At 41.0% G+C, this 20131-nt stretch overlaps 1 protein-coding gene across 2 annotated transcripts in view; it reads left to right on the top strand.

Annotated features, from left to right (window-relative positions):
* The window catches only part of plod2 (procollagen-lysine, 2-oxoglutarate 5-dioxygenase 2), a 32902-nt gene that overhangs the window by 7469 nt on the left and 5302 nt on the right, over positions 1-20131 (top strand). For both annotated transcript variants that reach the window (XM_070986391.1, XM_070986392.1), the window contains exons 2-13: positions 4304-4395; positions 5394-5530; positions 8605-8768; positions 11179-11291; positions 11383-11446; positions 11759-11856; positions 13605-13706; positions 15677-15802; positions 15914-16035; positions 16782-16886; positions 17837-17962; positions 19329-19470. In XM_070986391.1, coding sequence (XP_070842492.1) covers positions 4304-4395; positions 5394-5530; positions 8605-8768; positions 11179-11291; positions 11383-11446; positions 11759-11856; positions 13605-13706; positions 15677-15802; positions 15914-16035; positions 16782-16886; positions 17837-17962; positions 19329-19470 — 1391 coding nt within the window. The remainder of the gene's footprint in view (positions 1-4303; positions 4396-5393; positions 5531-8604; positions 8769-11178; positions 11292-11382; positions 11447-11758; positions 11857-13604; positions 13707-15676; positions 15803-15913; positions 16036-16781; positions 16887-17836; positions 17963-19328; positions 19471-20131) is intronic.

The raw sequence follows: 20131 nt of genomic DNA on the forward strand, positions 1-20131 counted from the left end.
GCTACATTCCTCTCCCCCCGTGGACTGTTCTTACGGAACTGACATGACAGTGTGCTGTGTTTACTCTGACTAGACACTCATTCCTCACTTATTCATTCCTGTTGCCTATAAAACCTCTCCCTTTGAGTGTTGCCATCTGTCTCTCAGTTATGCTTAATTATTAGTGTGATTAAAGTGTTTACATAAAAAAAACACATCAATGGACTGGACAATTGGCCCAAGATTACATTTTGTAATTAGATTTGGAGCTACATTTGTACTTCTGTTGTCTGGAAACAATTATTGTTTTCTCTCCTTGAAGATTAATTTGAACAATATGTGACAAGCTGGGCAGTCTATTACTTTCCTGGCAGAAAATAATACATTGTACAGTCTGAATGTTACATGAAAAGGACAAAATACCCAGAGTGGTCTTATGACTTCTGACACTATTTTAAAATGTAGGCAAAGATAATAAAGGGAGACATTTTGGCTAGACCAGAGTGACTGAATTATGACTTTTTATAATAGAAATCTATTTATATTTGGTTGGTGTTTGTGGTTTATGGCTAAAAGCAAAGCACTAACCAGCACTGTTGTGCAATCATGAGCTCACTCAATAAGACAATCCCTTTTTTCCTTAATATAGTGGCAGAAATGCATGGAATAGCATATGACTAACAGCTGGTAACATGTAATATATGCGTATCAAAATTAAAATCAGCAACTCTTAGGTTGTTCACCTAAGATTTAACTTTTAAATAATAAGTGGGTGCAGATCGTCCAATGTAAAATAGAACTGGATATCATCTGCGTATATGTAGAAGTCAGTACTATGCTTGCGGACAATTGATCCCAGTTGAAGCTACATAAACAAACTGAACACTGGGATGAAGTACTCACCTTAAAGGCATACCTCATGATATGTTTTCTCTGCATGAGGAAATATAACCTAAAGTGACATGATGTGCATCGTTACCAGTTAACTGACCCATAACATGTTAATTAGCTGTAGACCACTTTGTCATATTTCGTTTGCTGTACAATCAATCCTCTTTGTAAGTTTCAGATAACATGTGAAGGGTTTATCCCTTTACATATTTTTTAGGTGTGCAGAAGGATGTGATATAAGACTGTGCTTACTTTTATTTATGGTGAACAAGGTCTTTTGCAGAAGGAAACAGAATTTATTTCTGTGGCAATATAATGTACGGGTGAACGTCAGTTTAAAGTCCATTCAGCACAAAATCAGTACATCACTTCATACAGGAGTATGCTCTGTGAGGTCGTTCACATTTAGCCTGTGAGCCACAGTTAGATTTATGGATCACAAATTTACATGTTCATAGTTGGCATTCAGCAATGCTGGCAGATCAGAATTCTGTCCTGTGCACTTTGTGTTGTATTTGGAGACAATATCATAAGTTCCAGCCAAGGTTTCCAGCCATAGTTCGCATGAGGACACAATGAATCCTAAGGGATTTTTTTCCCACCAGGAATTGTGTATGGAAAAGCCATGAAAGAGACTCACCAATGTGTTTGAACAACAAATTTAATGTAGGAAATAAAAGTGTCTCATCTCTTTTAAATTAAAGGTGGTTTGCATCCCCAGGCTGTACTTAACTGGGAGCTTGCTTGCAGGGGTGCACTCTTGTGGCCTGCATGTTTACGACGAGAGGGAAGTGTGTGGTCCCATAAGGTCAGGGCAAAGTCACGGAGGGTTAATTTGTCTAAGCCATCAGCCAATTTCTTACTGATGGGAAGTATCTCCTTGACATCACAGGCAAGCCTTTAGTGTTAGTGTTAGTGTTTTGGAAATTGAAATAGATAAGTCATGCTGAATAGAGCAGGGGTTGTAGCATGAAGCTTGACAATGGCTTTCATTGCACAAATACAAACAAAGCTACTAGTGGTGAACTCCCACTTTATGGGAACAGAAACATGTATTGAGATAATTACAAGGAGAAATCCAAAACGTGTCCTGGCTGTAATTACAGCAGTATGAAATACAGAATTTCATGAAGCTTTCAAAATGTTGACAAGAAAACCCAGCAGAAAATAGTCAAGACAGCAGTATGCTCTCCTCAAGCAAGGATGGAGGGAGGTTCACCACTTTGTGATCACAAGATAACGGATATTACTACATGGGTTCAGAAACACTTTGTAAAACCTTTGTTACTAAACACAGTGTGTTTTAACTTACGTTATACACAGTGTTTCAACTTTTTTTGATTGTCCAACCATTTCCGAAGCCAGCAGTCCATCACTTACACCCACTTCAAGCATTCATTGGCCAGCTGTGCAGAGGTGAGAGAGTAAGCTGGGTTTGAACTTCTTCCTCAAGCTCACTTTTTCATTTATTACTTCACAATTTCTGGCACTTCTTGCATGCATGACACTGTGAATGGTTTCCAGGAGAGACTGAAGCTGTGTCCAGTATTTAAGCCATATTAATAATAAAAAAGCATTGCTTAAGATATGCTTCACAAAGCAAAAAAAGGGAGGAAAAAAGTGACTAATTTGATGTATTGGATGTGTTTTTGCGAAATGAACTGGCCTTCATGCATGGACATATTGCATTTAGCATGCATAAATGCCTGACCGAGGGTTAAACTTTGCCTCTGTGATAGTCTGGTGTAGGGTGAGGAGAAGAATGTAAACTTTTCCTGTCACCGTTAAGATGGCTGCATCGAAAATGTGTTTCCCAAACGTGAGAGACGCCATCCCCACCCTGCACTATGCTTGATCGTCTTCTCCCTCCAAGCCAAGAATAAGAACAGGGACACACCTGTGGCTCGTAACAGACATCCCTTCCCTCTGTGCGATTTCAAACTCATGTTGTTCTGAATCTGCCCAGTCCTTCGCTATATTTCATCTGATGCTGTTAGCTCCCTGTCTGCCTCTAACCTATTTCCAACCTGTAACAGAACCTCTGTGTCAGAGGAGCACTGGAATGGCTGTTAGAGCAGTGACAGGGCCACAGGCTAGACTGGGATGAGAGAATGGTAAAGTCACATTAACAGGAAATGGATGGAAAAGCACTGCAAGGAGGCGGCTTGTAATGTACTTTAGTTAGGACGAGTGGGTGGAAGGCGGGTGATTTCGATTTTGCTGACAAATAATGCTTCAGAATAAGAGCTAGGCTTTTATTTTGCGCTCTCGGGCATTGTTTCATTTACTTGTGTAGAAATAAAGCACAAATACAGTGTGTGTCAGGAATCTCAGTTTATGTTGTTCCATGGCAACCGCAGTGGGTTTGTGTGACCACTCAGTTGGGGTGAGGGGAGTTGACATATATAGCTTGGATGTGAATGTGTATGGTGAGATTTGCTGTGCAGTCAACAAAACAAATAATCAAAACCACACAAACAGAAAATTGCCTCAAAAGTGACACAATAAAGACCTGTTAATCTTCCTCTTTAAAGATTCCCAGCTATCTAACTGTGCTCTGCGGCAGACTTTGTGCTTTCTTGTCTTTCACACTTCCAATCCGACTTGCCAGTGTCCAATAAATAATTTACAAGGCTTTAGTGGAACATAGTGCTGTATATTAAATAGAGGCAGATTGCCTCTTGAAACATGAAAAGCAGGATTAGTATTCAAGTGGTCTTATAAAACCATACTGAAGTGTCATTAACTTTTTGTTGGCCTGTGTCCATACTGACATGGCACAACATATTGCACATTTTGAACTGATATTTTTGGAAGCTGGAAATGAACGAGCCCTCTCCCTTCATGCAGCAAAAGAGTTTGATGAACTAGATCTAGAGATCAGGGTACTTCCCTTCCCTGCCTCATAATAACAGATTGCAGTCTTTCTAATCAAGGCCACCACCAGAAGCATAACAGACAAAGTGAAAACTAGCTTAGTGGCTTTAGCCTTCCACTCTCTAGCTTCACATGAGGCTATGGTGCTAATTTGTATTTGGTCTAACCCTTCTTCAAACCTCAGCCTTCAGCACTTATGGCCACTGGAAATGTCCTGGAGGTTTGTGGGAGTTTGTTTAACCCGTATAGAAAGATATTATTGAGTCCACATTCAAAAACATGCTTCTTTTTCTGAATCAAATCAGAACTACAGTAGACGTTGCTAATTTGAGACGTATGTTCAAACTGCTAAACCAAATAGCTACCAGTTTGTTGACATAGGTCTGAGGTTTACGACTGGTTCACTTGGTTCAAAGAAGTGGGATTCTCAATGCTTATATTTAAGCATCAAATAATATACATATTTGTGTGGATATCCTTCAACGGAAACAATGCAATGGTATATTCCCCACACCCCTATAATTTTATATGGAAATTTTTTTTCTTTCTTTTCCAGAAAAATTGCTCGTCCTAACTGTTGCAACAGAGGAAACCGATGGTTTCCACCGCTTTATGCAGTCTGCAAAATATTTCAACTACACTGTGAAGGTAAGAGCTTGTCATATTCAAAAATTATGTCTCTCACTCACGCACACACACCCACACACACGCGCTGTTTCAACACACTCCCTGATTGATTAGCCTGTTAAAGGAAACAATGAAGTGCAGCAAGCTGTAAAAACATCCATCTTAAAGGGACGCTCCTCAAAGTGGGTTGGTTGAAGCCAGCAGTAAAAAAAACAAAACAAAACAAAACGAAAAACTTTGCCTTTTTTTGGTGTTGTTGATCAGAGCTCAGAGTTGAGGCGCTGCAACCATTTGGTCCTCCGCTTCTCTGTCTGCTGCACCACTTGCTGCATCATTCCGTCACCTGCAGACACATACATACGCTTTGGGGCCTTTACTCAAAATGTTTGTGAGAGGTCTTTCTGGATTAGTTAATGCCAGTTTCCTGTTTTTCTTTGCTTTGTTGTTCGCCTTGATGTGCACCCATCTCTGTACAGAAAACCCAATGAGACTGCATTAGCACACAAAGAATAACAGCGGCCTGACATTTTGAGTGCAACTGCCACAGTACTGCAGGTAACTGCACGTGGATTATCAGTATGAGGCCGACTTAAACTCCAAGGCTCACACTCACAGTGAGATTGTGTGGAGGTGTAGTCTGGCTGCAAATAAACAGTTTAGAAAATGGGCCATTCTAGCTACCACTGGAAAATCTGCCATTATGGTAACATAATGGCTGTTTTTTTCCAAAGCAGCTTCTTTAATCCATTTTCTTAAATCAAGTGTAATTTTGGTGACATTAGTGGACCCATCTTACTCTGTCCTATTTTTGCAAAGTTCTTGGAAATGTCTGCATACTGGGAAGCCAGTTAAAATTCCCCACGCCGCTGAAGTGGTTTTGAGACAATAAAATTTAAGACATTATATAACGTAAAGACAAAAAAAATAACTTGTGAAAATGCATATTTTCACTGTGCTGTTTGTTGTCAAGCCAGTTCGTGTCAGGCTCCACAAGTTGTCTTTCGTGTGTTCTGTTTCAGGTGTTGGGAATGGGAGAAGCATGGAAGGGGGGCGACGTGGGTCGTTCTATTGGTGGAGGGCAAAAAGTCAGACTACTGAAGGAGGCCATGGAGGCTCTGGCTGATCAGGAGGATCTTGTTGTCCTTACTGTGGATAGGTATGGTATTTTATTTAGCTTTTTTCCCTACCTTTCCTCTGTAGCCTGACTTCTTAATAATTCAAATTCAGCATTTTGTTGAGTTGGAGCATCCGTTAAGTAGTATCTCAAGGTCTAAATTAGTCATCAGTGATCTGCATGACTCCCTGAGACATTGATAATGCCAAGACATATATTACTTTCAAATGTCCCTCATCCTGGTTCCATGTTTGCAGCCAATAAGTAAAATAACAAAAAAAGATCAATTCATTTATTTTTTCTTTGCTTGCTTATGTTACTTTTCTCAGAGATGTTCTCTTTCTCCCCAAACATTAGTTTGATTGAGCTTTGCTATGATTTAGCTTTGATTTGAAATATAACACATTTCCATAACAAGAAAGGGACGCAAAACACCTTTAATTGCTGTGCAGATCCGTGAATTAGAAATCAAACTAATTTTAACAATCGCAATAATAATTGCTGTGAAAGCCTCCTCAGTGAGAGCTGCTTCTGCCCATTTATGTTGCGCTAAACCACCTTCTACTCATTCATGTAAAGGCATTATTATAGAGCATTGCCAAATATATGAGGAGAGTAATTTTCACATGCAGGTAGCTGAATTATGAGTTTTCAAAGCCAGTGGAAAGTTTTCCTGAGATAATGTGAGTGGTTTAGAATAATGACAGCTTTGCAGGCCATATTTCCTCAAATAGAGCAGAAGATGATGATACTGCACCATGTCACATGAATAATGTTAGCTATAATTGCTGTGCAAAGCTGTCACACCCTTAAAACAGGTAATTGGAACGGTTATTTTTCTTTTAGAGGAAATGACTATAGACTCACAAACTGCATGTGCATTTCACTGAAGATTATGAGCAATTCAAATGTATTTTAAAGTCTACAATCCTGCTGGACCACCTTGACTGTTTTGACAGTTTCTGCCACTGATTCAGTCACAGTTAAACACTTTTGTCCTGTATGTAATTCACTGACTGTAAGCGACATTGAAATTCATTCACTGTGTTGTTGAGCTTTTGAGCGTGGGCTGAATTCCCAAAGTGAAAAGAAAATGACTACATGCAATTCAAAAGCCATACACCTTAAATGGAGACCACAATTGCTATTCACAGACAGAAGGTTTTGCATGAGTTGGCTATACATCAGTCACTTCATGCACATTCGAACTGGCAGAAATTTGTCATGTGTGCAGTAATGACTTTTGGGCTGCAATGGGAAATTTAACCACTTAGGGAGGCTACACTACTTCCAAACACCACTCTTTTTTAATGCCAGCATGAAAATAAAATGGTGGCGCTTCTGACTTTTAAATTCATGAGGTATGTTTCCTCTCACGGGTGCACAAAAATTTCATACATGCGCTCCAGTTTGGGTGGGTGTGATTAGGGTTAAAGCCACTGCATCAATGGTGAAAACCCAACAGGGTTCCTAACACACTATGGAGTGTTTTGTGCATCATTAAACGTTGAGCTGTTCTGAAACGTTTGACGCTTCAAAGCTTCATTCGTGACATTCGGCAGATCATAAGATTGTGGTGTTTTTCTATCTTCAGTGTAGAGGATTGTGATATTTATTACAAATTCAACTCCTGCTGCCTCACTTTCTAAACACAGCAGGACTGGAGCAGTATGTGTTCTGTGGCACAGTGGCCTTCCATGTTGATAGGTGGTTACTTATGAAATGTAACCAATCAGATGGTGCTGTGGGCGGGACATTGAGCGAGAGAGGCAGCTGTATCAGAGCTCTAAATACATACGTACAGTACATGTTGATGAAACAGACAAATTATATTCATTAAAGAAATTTTATTTAATGAAAAAATACTCATTTAACCCCATGAATTGCTTTATTCAAACTGACGATTTTGTTCAAGGATTTCAAAAAAATTTTAGGGTGATGACATAAAATTTGACAACAGACATTCAAAGCTTAATTGAAAAACCTTTTGACTGTCAATTCTATGTTAATAGTTTAAAGAGGAAACGTAGCTGCATGATTTGCAGCAAGACATTCAGTGCAGCTTCAAACAAGACCCTGGTTTTGAGCTGAAAACCATTAATGCTCTATAACCAAATCAAAACCAAATATCTCACCAAGGTTTGCACCTTTTATAGAAGCAAAGCAGTTCAGTATCTCAGGACTGTGATTAAATCTCTTAGGTGATAAAAAAGGCAACACCCACAATGAGTGTAAAGTTCATTCCCAGGCCAGGTTAGTCTTAAATTTATTTTCAAAGAATGAGCTTTTTAAACATGGTCATGAACGTCTTGTCATGCACTGCAGGTCTTTTTATACTGCAGCAATAACTAGATGACTTAACAGAGGACAGAGGGTTTTTCGCATGACCATGTGTCCACCAGATGTGGATATTCTACAGCACACAGGCCTCCTCACCTATGTTAAGACTTCCGTTCCTCTTATTACATGCCTGACTGAGGTGGTTCAGGTTGTATATAGAACAGGATTTTTTGGGACGTCGGTCAATTTTAGACAAGTCCACAATCAAAGTCACATCTAGAAGAGGGTGTTTTATAGTCAGTGACTGTGGAAATGGTGTCACCAAAATAAATCGGCTCTTTTACTGTTATGACTTCACACCTCAAAGTAAAGTCACCAGAAACATTAGGAGTTTCCACATCCTAAAATATCTGCCCTTTGAATAATGGCATGCTTTTAAACAAGTCGCCACCAGTCCATGGGAAGCGTTCTGCCCTTTTTCCCTCTGACTATCACAGAACTCTGTAGGCCATGCATGCATCAGATCAGTTTACGTCTTTAGTGTTGTAACCTTGAGGAAAGCAGGACCCTTTTGGAAATACCTTCCATTCCAATCCAGAAATGCTTGCTGTACAGTGCACAATGTACAATGCTTGCCTGTACAAATGCCCACTCAGGAAGAATCTCCACTTCTTACATTTAGATTTCTATCTGTCTCAAGCAAGTTGAAGCCTAGGTTGTGTGTCAGATGTAAGACAGAACACAGTTGCTTAAGAAAACTGTCAGACTGCTCTGAAAGGAGAAAAAAAAAGAATGATAATGATCTGTTGTATTTCATCTTCACTCCTCCCTTTTAGCTATGATCTTATCTTTGCTGGAGGTCCAGAGGAGATTCTCAGGAAGTTCCAGCAAGCCAACCACAAAGTGCTTTTTGCTGCAGAGGCACTGATATGGCCAGATAAGCGGCTGGCTGACAAGTACCCCTCAATCCGCAGTGGCAAACGCTACCTCAACTCTGGAGGTGGGTTCCAAAAATTGAAACTATGATCAGAAATGCTGAAGTTGTTGAATCCCCTCCATCATGGCTGGCTTGGTGCTGTGTTGGCAATTTGTTTGGAGAATGCAAAGGTGACCCCCGACTAGCCAACTATCAGTTCAAATTTGAAAGACAGTTCAGGTGAATTATGTGTATTGTCTTCCATTTTACAAACAGAACTATGGTGATTATGTATTGGGTCCTCTGCGCCACCAAAATGTGTGTGACCCATATTCAATACTGTTCCTGAACGCATCCTGTGTAGACGGACGGAGGACTGAAGCTGCTCTGCTAACATGCTGCTCACGCTGTACCTGCTGTGTAGACATGGTGTATTTCTAACCCTTCCCTGACCAACATTTTTCTCCTCAACTTTACCCTGACCCCCATGTTTAACCCTATCTCTACCCAGATCCCTGTTTTACCCTAATCAACACTATATGTAGCATCAACCTGAAGATGAACCATAACCCCGCTCATCTGTTGAGAAAGATTACTGTGATGTTCATTCGTGTGGGTCAATATGGGACAATCCAAAAGTAACTTGCATTATCTGAAGAGAATATTGAGATCAGTGAAGCAATTTTATATATGTTATGTGCATATCAGTTTTATGTTTGGGTAGACTGGTGTTGCAGTAACCATAATGTCTGTGGGTGTGTGCTGGTTTGCATTCCACCATCAGCTGTCGAACTCGGAAGACTTGCAGGCTGAGTTGGAATTCAGGGGGCTGAGCTGCAGTGCACCCGCAGTGTTTTTGGTTTAAAGAGTGGTCGAGCGACCTCAAGGAATGACAACAGGCTGGTGTTAGTTTTGAAATATAAAACCGCTGGACTTTTATTCTTATCTCGTTCTGTAAAATTGAAGTGTATTTCCCTGTAAACTGGCTCCCTGAGGTATTTCCTGTCCAAGTGGACGGGAGTTGACAGAAGCCCCATTCATGTGAATATTAACTGCATTCTTGAGATGTTTTTTTAGTGATCACCCTCCTTGAGCATGCATTGGCAGACTGCACATATGAAGATGTTTGTAGGCATCAAGTACACAAGAGATGCCGAAAGAGGAGAAATTGCAGAATTTGTGCAGACATTTTTAACAAAAGAACCATAACAGTAGAGTACGTTCTCATTCGTAATCCACGCGGCATAGCTGGCTGCCAATTCTCAGGACCCATTCAGGACAGAGAATTACTACTTTCCCTGTGGTCATCAGCCTGGTCTGGCCTCCCATATGGAAGCAGAGCAGCCTCAGACTGATCAGAGACTGTTTTTAGCATTCGTTGTCATTGACATGACATGTGGATTTGTCTTGGTTCTCAGAATGTGCTGCAGTTTGTGTAAAATTGCCGGTTTTGTTTGTGCTCAGACAGCTACCACCCAAATGACTATTGAAGACCGTTTTATAGCATCTGGACACACACTACGGTGTCACAGAGAGTGCAGTGTTTCTTGGATGGAATCAAGATACAGTAGGGTTGTGTTAGTCTGTGGCCATGTGTGTTTATCCAAGCATATTAAATCTGCCCACTAACAAACCTTATGATGGTGGAGACCTGTAAATTAAAGTTTCCATACATTTTCAACAGTCTGTCAAAATAGACGCATATCATGGTAAATTCTATTGTTCCCTGTGTTCTTTCTTCTAACTTTGCAGACAGAATATTATACAGTACACTGTGTTCCAGCAAACAGTGAATTTTTCCAAAAGCATTGGGCCAAAAAGTCATGCACTTCTCAGCACTTTCCGGGATCTGTTGATTTAAAGCCATCATTTTGTGGATAAGCTACAGATTTGAGTAAAATGTCATGATTTCCTTTGAACTTTTTCTTGCTCCAGCCATTGCGATTATGTCATGTCTATCCATCGACTTGTTTACAGTGTCTACGGCTTTTTTAAAATGATGGGATGCAAAACGGCGCACACCAGCTACATAGCCAAACCCTGCAATCTGTTACTGTGGTCAGTGTGAGTCCCTGAGCATGAGAAGCAAATAAGAGGGGACAGGGGAAAAGTGGAGTAGACGTTGCTATGAGAATATACATTTGGCAAGAGTGAAAGTTACTGTACTTGGACAGACTGTTCCAGAAGCTCAGTGAGTTGTGAGACAGAAATATCCTTCAGATTTGAGCTTTCTTACAGCCCATTGCTGCACTGTCTTTTATCTACAGACTGAGAGAAATTCCATGCACATTTCTTGTGTGTTTGGGATTATTGCCAAAAATCACACTTTATGTAAGGCATTCAAGCTTCCTAGAGTGAAGTATTCAGACCAAGGAGCCAGCAGATACTGTGTAATTGTCACCAACAGTCTGCCTGTTGTATATGACCTTGTAAACGTCTCTCAACCCTGTACTTTAAAGCTGGATATGTGTTTCACACTGTTTATTACTTGCAGGTATAATCGGCTACGCCCCATACCTAAACAGAGTTGTTTCACAGTGGAACCTCCACGACAATGATGACGACCAGCTCTTCTACACTAAAATATACTTGGATCCTTTACAGCGCGTAAGAATCTTGTGTTAACGCCAATACTTATTTTGACAATATGTCCCTTGAAAACATATCTTTGATGGCTAAGATACTCTATGTCTTTCAGCAAACTCTCAACATAACCTTGGACCACAAGTGCCAGATTTTCCAGAACCTGAATGGGGCAGTTGGTGAGAAATTACAGAAACTGATTCAATTTCCTACTAATCTGTGTGTTACTTTTAAATATTATATTAAAAGTATGTATTTTAAACCCTAGTTTTGCAAATAATGAACATTTGGCTATTAATAACTTGCGGCACCAACTTAAAGGGACACTGGGCTGTTTTGCTCCCACACTCTGAGAAATATTGCATATTTTGAGGGAGCTTGTAGGCTTGGCAATTCCCCCTGCAAGTTATAAACCTTCACAGCTCTTGTCCATGTGGTAAGTCAATTTTCATAACCTGGCCTGAAACGTCTCTTGTTCTTCTTCTTGGCAGATGAGGTGCTTCTTAAGTTTGGAACAGGCCGCGTAAGAGTTAGAAACACAGTGTACGACTCTTTGCCAGTGGTTGTCCATGGCAACGGAAACACCAAAGTGAGTAAGAAATGATGCTCTTGAGTACACCTAACATAGTGCGATTACGGCGCAGTATAGATACTTTGAAAGTCCCCATTCAACGGGCAGCAGAATGTTATTTGACTCAGCATATTTAAGTGTTTCCTGTGAGAACAGGCAGCAAGGGAGGGACACGTTGCGGATATTCATTGCCGTTTACAGCACTGAATGTATGTTATTTAGCACCACGTAAAGCTATACGTCCTTGGGGAAAATCTATATATCAACGAGCAGCTGGAGGACATCAGAGAGAAAACCAGAAAATGTTTTCTCCATAAAATATGATCCAGTTTCACCCAAATCAGGGAACAAAGTTATAAAGTTGTGCTTTTGCAAAGAAATCGGTGAGGCCTGGCCACAAGAAACACTCCAGTGCTGTCATTAAAAATTCAGAAAGAGTTTCACTGGATGCAATATTAGTATACGCCCTGCAGTGCAGGATGAGTCATCAACATTTTTTTTAGCGTTTCCAGGAAACGACAAACTCTAAAATACCATTAAGGATACCTATAAAATTACTTTTTTGTTTATGTTGGCCAGATACTGATGTATAGGTGATGATCAGAATCATTATAATCATTATTTTTTTTATTTTTATTAAGAAAGAAAGACCTTAAACATCTATTGTGTATCATGGGAACTTTAAGTTAATCATTCTCACCTCACCCTAGCTTTGGGGAGTTATTGAAGTCTTTCATTTGCAGATGAGTCCCTGTTGGCCAAGCCTTTTGAATTTTCATCCAACTAACATTAATTACCAAAGCTTGCATTTCAGTGCATAAATTCCCACACATTTAGGAAATATACATACTGTTCCTATGATACTTGCCAGTAACCCTGGCCATAAAAATCAGCTCATTATTCAGTTGAGAGGAGAAGTCTAGCCAGAACTAGGCTATAATTCTTAATGTGTCCCCCATTTTATTTTCGGCATCACTCTGTGTATTAGAGTGAGGGGTCAGCCAGTTGAAAGGCAGGATGTCCGCATGCTTCCGTCATCATTCTGTGGAATTTTTTCTTTGGCTGGCCTTGTTCCCTCCCCCAGCTCTTCACAAGTCTCGCTCCATCACCAGCTGCCTGTCTCCGGCCTTCCTTGGTAATGAACCATTTCCAGCAAAATGCTGAGTCATTCTTCCCAAAGGCCTCAACATCTGGAGGAGAAGCTAAATGCTAGATCACAGAATCCTTGTCCTAGCAGTGGTTTTCACTGTTTGGAGATGACTAACCAGATCTGTTGCCATTAGTTTATTTTTATCATGCCAAGTACAATTTGGTTACAAATACACAATCACAGTGTTAACGTCTGCAGTAACTGATCCGTAAACAGCAGTGCACTGAAAGTATTATTGTCTGCATAAATTTGAACTTTTCATCTACACTAAATACAGCGCAGACATAATTGTGATTACAATATGCTGACATTTACAAAGAGAATTGAAAAAAAGAATAATGACATCAGACTGTAAAGTTGCAATTTCACTAAAAGAGACATTTATAGCTCTGCGGTTGTTAAAGTCTGACAAGTGAGTCTGCCTGCTGATTCTATTCTATCTTCTCCCAAAGTCCAACAATAAATCAGTGGATTGAACATCCACAGTCAAAGCAGGATATTCCAAAACACACTGTGATGATAAAAGGGAGCTCTGCCGGATCACAGAAAAGATTTGAACTTTTTATCAGTCCCCTGTAACTTGGCATCCACCTGCGCTGAATTCTTTCCTTTACAGATGTACTTGAACTACTTGGCCAACTATGTCCCCAATACATGGAACTACGAAAATGGCTGCAGCCACTGTGATGACGATGTTGTGGACTTGTCTCAGTTAAAAGTAAGTGCTTCAAATTAAGCCATTTTCCTCCTGTTTGCTGTCCTTTTTCTGTCCATTTTTAAAGTGCAGCTGTGGAAAGTTTATATTAAGCCACCTCCCTGTGGAAATAGGAAATGATGAAACATCGCCTGCTCTCTAGCATGAACCATCCATCAGTGTCTGTCTAGACAGTAGAGGTGGAGACCAGTTTGTCCTCTTTCAACAGATAAGCAAGACTGTTGGTGCTGCGCATGCTCCCTTTCCAACAATAACACGATGTGCCTGTTGGTCATTTTGGACCCTTTTAAAAGAGCATCAGTGCCAGGGAAACTACTTGGGGAAAGGGAAGCACTGCACAGCTGTGGTGCAGGATATGGCTTCTGGGGTTTTTAGAAGGGCTCATTTAAAGGGGTGTCACTGTCGACCAGCTTGCCTTTTAGTGGGCTTCTCAGTATGGGTTGTATCCACAATAGTAAGTTATAGTGGTTATGCCGAAAATTTGTCACAGAGTTCAGCCAAGGCTGGCTACGTATAGGCAGCAGGAATGGCAGGCACTAGGAAATGTTTCTGGGTGTGTGGCTGCATCTGTCAACAGCATTACCAGACTTGTCTCTTTATGGGCATAGTAGTGAAGCACAGGGAGGATCCCAGTAAATCTATTCTTCTATCCTTGTTTTTCTACTTTGTTTCTGCATATTAGTTTGACTCAGACCTGTGCAAGAGTGCAGAAAAATGTGTATTTGTAATTAAATAATGACAAAATGTAAAACTGAGACATGAATTCCTTAAGATTTACTGTAACCCTGTAAGTAAATGTGCTGCAATAGTTAAACTGGCGCTGATTCAGTACAAACCCAGCTGCATGAAAAGCATCTCTGTGAAAGCTGCTCTCTGTGACCTTCCAAAATGAGTGCAGAAAAACACTGCTTCTCAATAATAGGCAAGCTAGTAAAGATATTTCATTCCATTATGCCACTCTGTGTGTTTGGGACAGAGACTTCTGGAAGATTGGGTCATGTGGAACACTGGTCATACTGTGGTAAACCCAGGTCACTGGCAGCCTAGCTTGGTTTCTTTGTGTACTTTGGTTTTGGGAATGAGCTTAGGCCTTGCAAAGGCGCTGTGAATGTTACACTTCCAAAGCCGTCCACTGAGCTAGCCAAACCCCCCTTCACTGCCGAGCTTTGTGTTCAAATTAAAGTCTGGTTGTTGCTCCTGTCTGCTCTAATAAATGCTTTAGTCATACCTTTCTCTGCCCTTTCTCCACTCCTTTTCTTTTGCTGCCTGCCGACTGTACAGTGTGTCCATAACAACTTGAGCTCACATTGGCAAGATGCACGAGTTCTTCTTCTTGTGCCTGAAACACAGTCATTGCGGAACTTGCTAATTAGATGGTTCTGCGCAGATCCCTTTTCATCCCTGGCCCAGACCTTTGCTGTGAACTGGTCAAGAGGATCAAGAATCCAGACAGAGCTGTGTGGGCTGGAGCTAGAGTATCATGGGAAAACGTTTCCCTCCTCGCTCCTCGGTGTCTCTTGCTTTATTTCTCTGTATGTCTTCTTTGCCCTGTCTGACCAATAATTTTGCACAAGGGCTGTCCTCTGGAAAGAGTTAGACGTGGCAATCTGGAGTCAGAAGTTAGAGTACCTGTAAAGCAGCACAAGTGGGAGTCACTAACATCAACTGTCCTGGTCTGCAGCGCCAAGAGATGTCATGTTTTGCAGATTGTGCTAATAGTAAACGTAAACAGTTGGAATAATTTTTCATAATGTGAACAGAAGAGAAATATCAAGCATCACATTAGTTAGATAAATGATATTAAAGCAAATAGTCTAATGCAACTTGCTGCAACTTGCAGACAGCAAATTGCTGTCTGCTTATATGTCTGAGGGGAATGTCAAAATCATCAGTGATTTATGCTAAACAGCGTTCCATTACGAAGCTGTCTTGTTTAAAATAGCACTAATTTGTCTATCCTCTAATCTAAACAGGAGTATCCAAATGTGCTGGTTGGAGTATTCATCGAGCAGCCAACTCCATTCCTACCTGAATTCTTCCAACGACTGCTAACTCTGGATTACCCCAAGGATAAACTCAAACTTTTCGTTCACAATAATGTGAGGATATGCAGCTGCAGCTGCTCTTGGGTTTTCTTCAGCAGTAAATCTCTGCCATGCATTGCTCATCATATGAGACTTCTAATCTATTAATACTGGCTCCCTGTTCAGGAGGTTTACCACGAGAAGCACATCCAGAAGTTTTGGGAAGAGAACAGGAATGTGTTCAACAGTTTCAAGGTTGTGGGACCAGAAGAAAATTTGAGCCAAGGAGAGGCCAGGAACATGGGCATGTATGTGTTCGTCCTCTTGAAATCATCTCTCATCTCTCAGAAATCTGTGGTTTGAAGTCCAAAATCGATTTAACCAGATGATGGTGCTTTTGGCCCCAATTGATCATAGCTTTAAGGAAAAATTGCCTGTTACTTTTAAACCTCAAAATGATGCTTGCATGATTTCTATTTGATCAAAAAGTCAGTGTATGTTGCAGAACAATGTTAATGCAGTGTTTCTCAGTTGGTTATGATGGTCCTTCTCATGTTCATGTCACACTAAATGTTTCATGCATGTATGTAGTGTAGCTTAAATATCATCAGCTCAATAGTTATCTCTCCAGACTTGTGATACTGTCTCCCTTCTTGGCCAGAGCATGCAAAATTGTGCATGTGATGTACTATATAGCAGTTAAACAGGTGCAGTATTTCTCCCAGATTCCCCTCATATGGGCCATCTCTCTCATTGCTCAGTGCTAAGTAATAGTCTGTTGTCACGGCAGTAATTCAATCTGAGACCTCAACCCAGAGATCCTATCAAAAGCACAGCATGCCCAAAAGCACTGGTCAGGACAGGCCTGTAATGAAGAAGTCTAAGGTTTATTAGCAGTCTCTAATCTTCCTAAAATCACATTATCCACTGGAAGCTTAAAGATAGTCGGTGAGAGTCTGACTCTCCGTGATTATTTCCAAGTATTTCATTGACTGTAATCAGCTCTGGATTGAATAATCACTCCTTCCTCTGCCATGTTTTTTGATTTCATTAGGGATCTTTGCCGTAAGGATGCCACATGCGACTACTACTTCAGCATGGATTCAGATGTGATGCTCACCAACAGACAGACACTGAAGCTTCTCATTGAGCAGAACAGGTAATCGCACGGCAACTGGAGCAGAAGCCACGCTGCAACCCATTCGGCAAGCCTCCCTGGTAGCTGCTGCGATTGTTGAACCATTGAATTTATCCCTCAAGTGGTAAAGCCACAGGAACATTACAGCGGAGTGAATGAAAGTTTAAAAATAAGACGCTTTGGCTTCCTGTTTGTGCCTGGCCACATGGAAACACTGAAAGAGCCTACTGCACTAACCCCGAGATGCCACTTTGCATTATAGAAAAAACAAACATGCAATCCCTTTCCCTTCTGCAGCTCATGAATGTGAAGAGACTTTCCCATAAACTACATGTCACTGTGGCAGCGGCATGGTATTATAACCTGTTAGAGGCATGCAAAGTAAAAGCCTCTTCTAGGATATTTAAAGACAGCATGAGAATTCTCTGCCGGCATTGGAGTTGTGGGAGGAAAATGCCAATCTATCTTAACCAAGAAAATTCAGCATCAGTATACAGTACGGTAGTGCATCCATATCAACCAACACTGTGATTTATGGCTCAATTATTTTAAGACTGCTCAGTTTATTTCATAATAGGAAAAAAAAACCCTTTCATCGCGGTTTGGGTTTGAATGACTGAAAGAACAGCAGTGGAAAAATCTTGTGTTACTGTATTTCATGCAAATTCTAAGAAACAGACCAGATTCAGGGTTTAGAAAAGCAGACTTCTGCAGCAAGCCGTTACACTTACTGAATCCAGTCCACTATGATTTACAGTTCTGGCTTGCTTTATGCATTTATACGATCTGTTAGTGACTCTGCAGTGATCATATCTTTCCACGTAGAGGTTGATCTCCTTGATGCGGCGCGCTAGTTTTACCACTTAAGAGAACCAGTACATTAGGCAGCTGGCTGTCTGTGAGATGTCACTGAATTTTATCTGCTCTGACAGAATTACCATCTCTCCACTCTGCCTCTTGCTTCCCTACAGAAAAATAATTGGTCCCCTTGTCACTCGTCATAGCAAGCTGTGGTCCAACTTCTGGGGAGCCTTGAGCCTGGATGGTTATTATGCTCGCTCTGAAGATTATGTCGACATTGTGCAGAGAAAACGTGTGTAAGTGCAATGAGGGTACACACAGCAATGGCTTTGCATTTTTGTGGTTCGCACACTAGCGTTGGATCTCTCAGCGTGTCCACGACTGAAATAAGTCTTTTCATATGGTGCAGAAACTGTTCTCATCCATGTTTAGGCATAAACAGCCATACCCCAGAACACACATATGAACAGTCATTAAAGTCGCAATCAACCTGAGCAGAGGCTGGAGCGTGAACAAAGCTGTCAAATTCACGTCTTCTCTTTGACTGACTCACTTTTTCTGTGTTTAAAAATAAGTTGAAATGGTGACCAGATGGCGCAAAGGAATAAAACATTCAGCCACCACAGTAGAAAACCAGGTTTAATCACTCGTGGACCTGTGGGGAGGAAGACAGTGAGGGATCGGGTCCTTGTCACTGCACTAGCAACTCCTAGTGGTTGGTCAGGGTGTGTGGGCGGAGAGGGCTAGAATCTGGAGATAGCATAAACCTCCAAGACAAAGACCGTAGAGCAAGTGGAACTGGCCATAAAAGGGGGGTAAATTTCAGGAAAAAGAAATTCAAAAATTATATAGCACCAGTCAAAAGTTTGGACACACCTACTCTTTCAATAGTTTTTTTTATTTTCATTACTTTCTACTTCATAGAGTAAAACTGAAGACCTCAAACTGCAAAATTATACATATGGAATTATATAGTAAGCAAAAAAGCATTTGCTTGCATTTTGCTTTGATGACAGCCTTGCACGCTGTTGGCATTCTCTCAGCGAGCTTTAGGAGGTAGTTGCCTGGAGTGCTTCTCCAACAGTCTTGAAGGAGTTCCTATATATATATATATAAGCCAGTGTGCTTTCATTTTTGAGTAAAATGGCAACAATATCACCAGCAAAGCACCTCCACACCATCACACCATACATCATGATACCATCTGTTCACCTTCTCTGTGTCTCACAAAGACAGATGCAACCAAAGATTTAGACCAAAGCCACTGGTCCAGTGTCCATTCCTTGGTCCCAGCAGTTCTCCTCCTCTTGTCGGCCTCCTTAGTTGTGGTTTTTTTGCAGCAATTTGACCATGAAGGCCAGATTTACAGAGTTTTCCAACAGTTGATGTTGAGATGTTTCTGCTGTCTGAGGTGCCATTAATTGGCGATTTCTGTGGCTGGTAAGGGTAATGCAATTATCCGCTGGATGAGAAGCTGTGTTCAGACTTTGGACTGGTAAAGCATAAACCAAAGACACAGAATGAATAACATCTTCTACCACATTTCACATGCTGCCTTTTTTTTTTTTGACCATGTACTTCACTATTACGTTCTCTAAGAACAGTTGCAACACACCTGTAGTCATGTGCACTTCCTTTCTCTTGTTCATGTCTTGTTTCTAGGGGTGTGTGGAACATTCCTTTCATGGCACATGTGTACCTTGTCAAGGGCAGTGTCTTGAGGAATGAACTGAAAGAGAGGAACTACTTTGTTCTGGAGAAACTAGACCCAGATATGGCTTTGTGTAAAAATGCCAGAGAAATGGTAAGACTACTCAATCTCCATCTTTAGGGATTCATGTCTCAGCACTGTAAACCGTGTAGCATCTATATAAACATCTCTGTTAGGGACATTTATATGAGAAAATTCTGTATTTACAGAGTAGATTCAGTAGTTCTAGTTAAAAACACAGTGAATGTTAACCCTGACAAAAGTCGACAGCTCAACGGATACGCAAGACTGGCAAGTATAAGCGACGTGACATGTTTTTGTCTGTCATCGAGGCATGCACGTCCTTTGTGTATGGTTGCTCTATGGTGCTTTAAGGTTCTGTCCTCCACTTGTATCCCATCATCCTTCACTTCCTTCTTCCTCATTGCCATATGACCATTGACAGTGAAATCAGTTGCGGTGCCTGGCTGGCTAGCTGACAAAAGTTGTCTTGTTTGTTATGCGTTTTTCAATCACTTGTAAACCGTTCATCCAGCTGCGTTTTCTGTCACCGACGTGTCACCCGTGCTTTGCACTAAACAACAAGCATGCCTGATCCAAACCTGGTGTACTTTTGGATTTCTTGGCCTTTTCCCCAGCATGCATTATCTCACATATTAACCCACAAAAGACATCAGCTTCAGAGGGAACCTTGCTCCTTTTTCATGCAGTCGCATTTTCTCTCCTCCTGAGTTGCTATGTTTGTGACATTTAT

This window comes from Chaetodon trifascialis, chromosome 18, assembly GCF_039877785.1.
Source record: "Chaetodon trifascialis isolate fChaTrf1 chromosome 18, fChaTrf1.hap1, whole genome shotgun sequence".
Classification (NCBI taxonomy): domain Eukaryota; kingdom Metazoa; phylum Chordata; class Actinopteri; order Chaetodontiformes; family Chaetodontidae; genus Chaetodon; species Chaetodon trifascialis.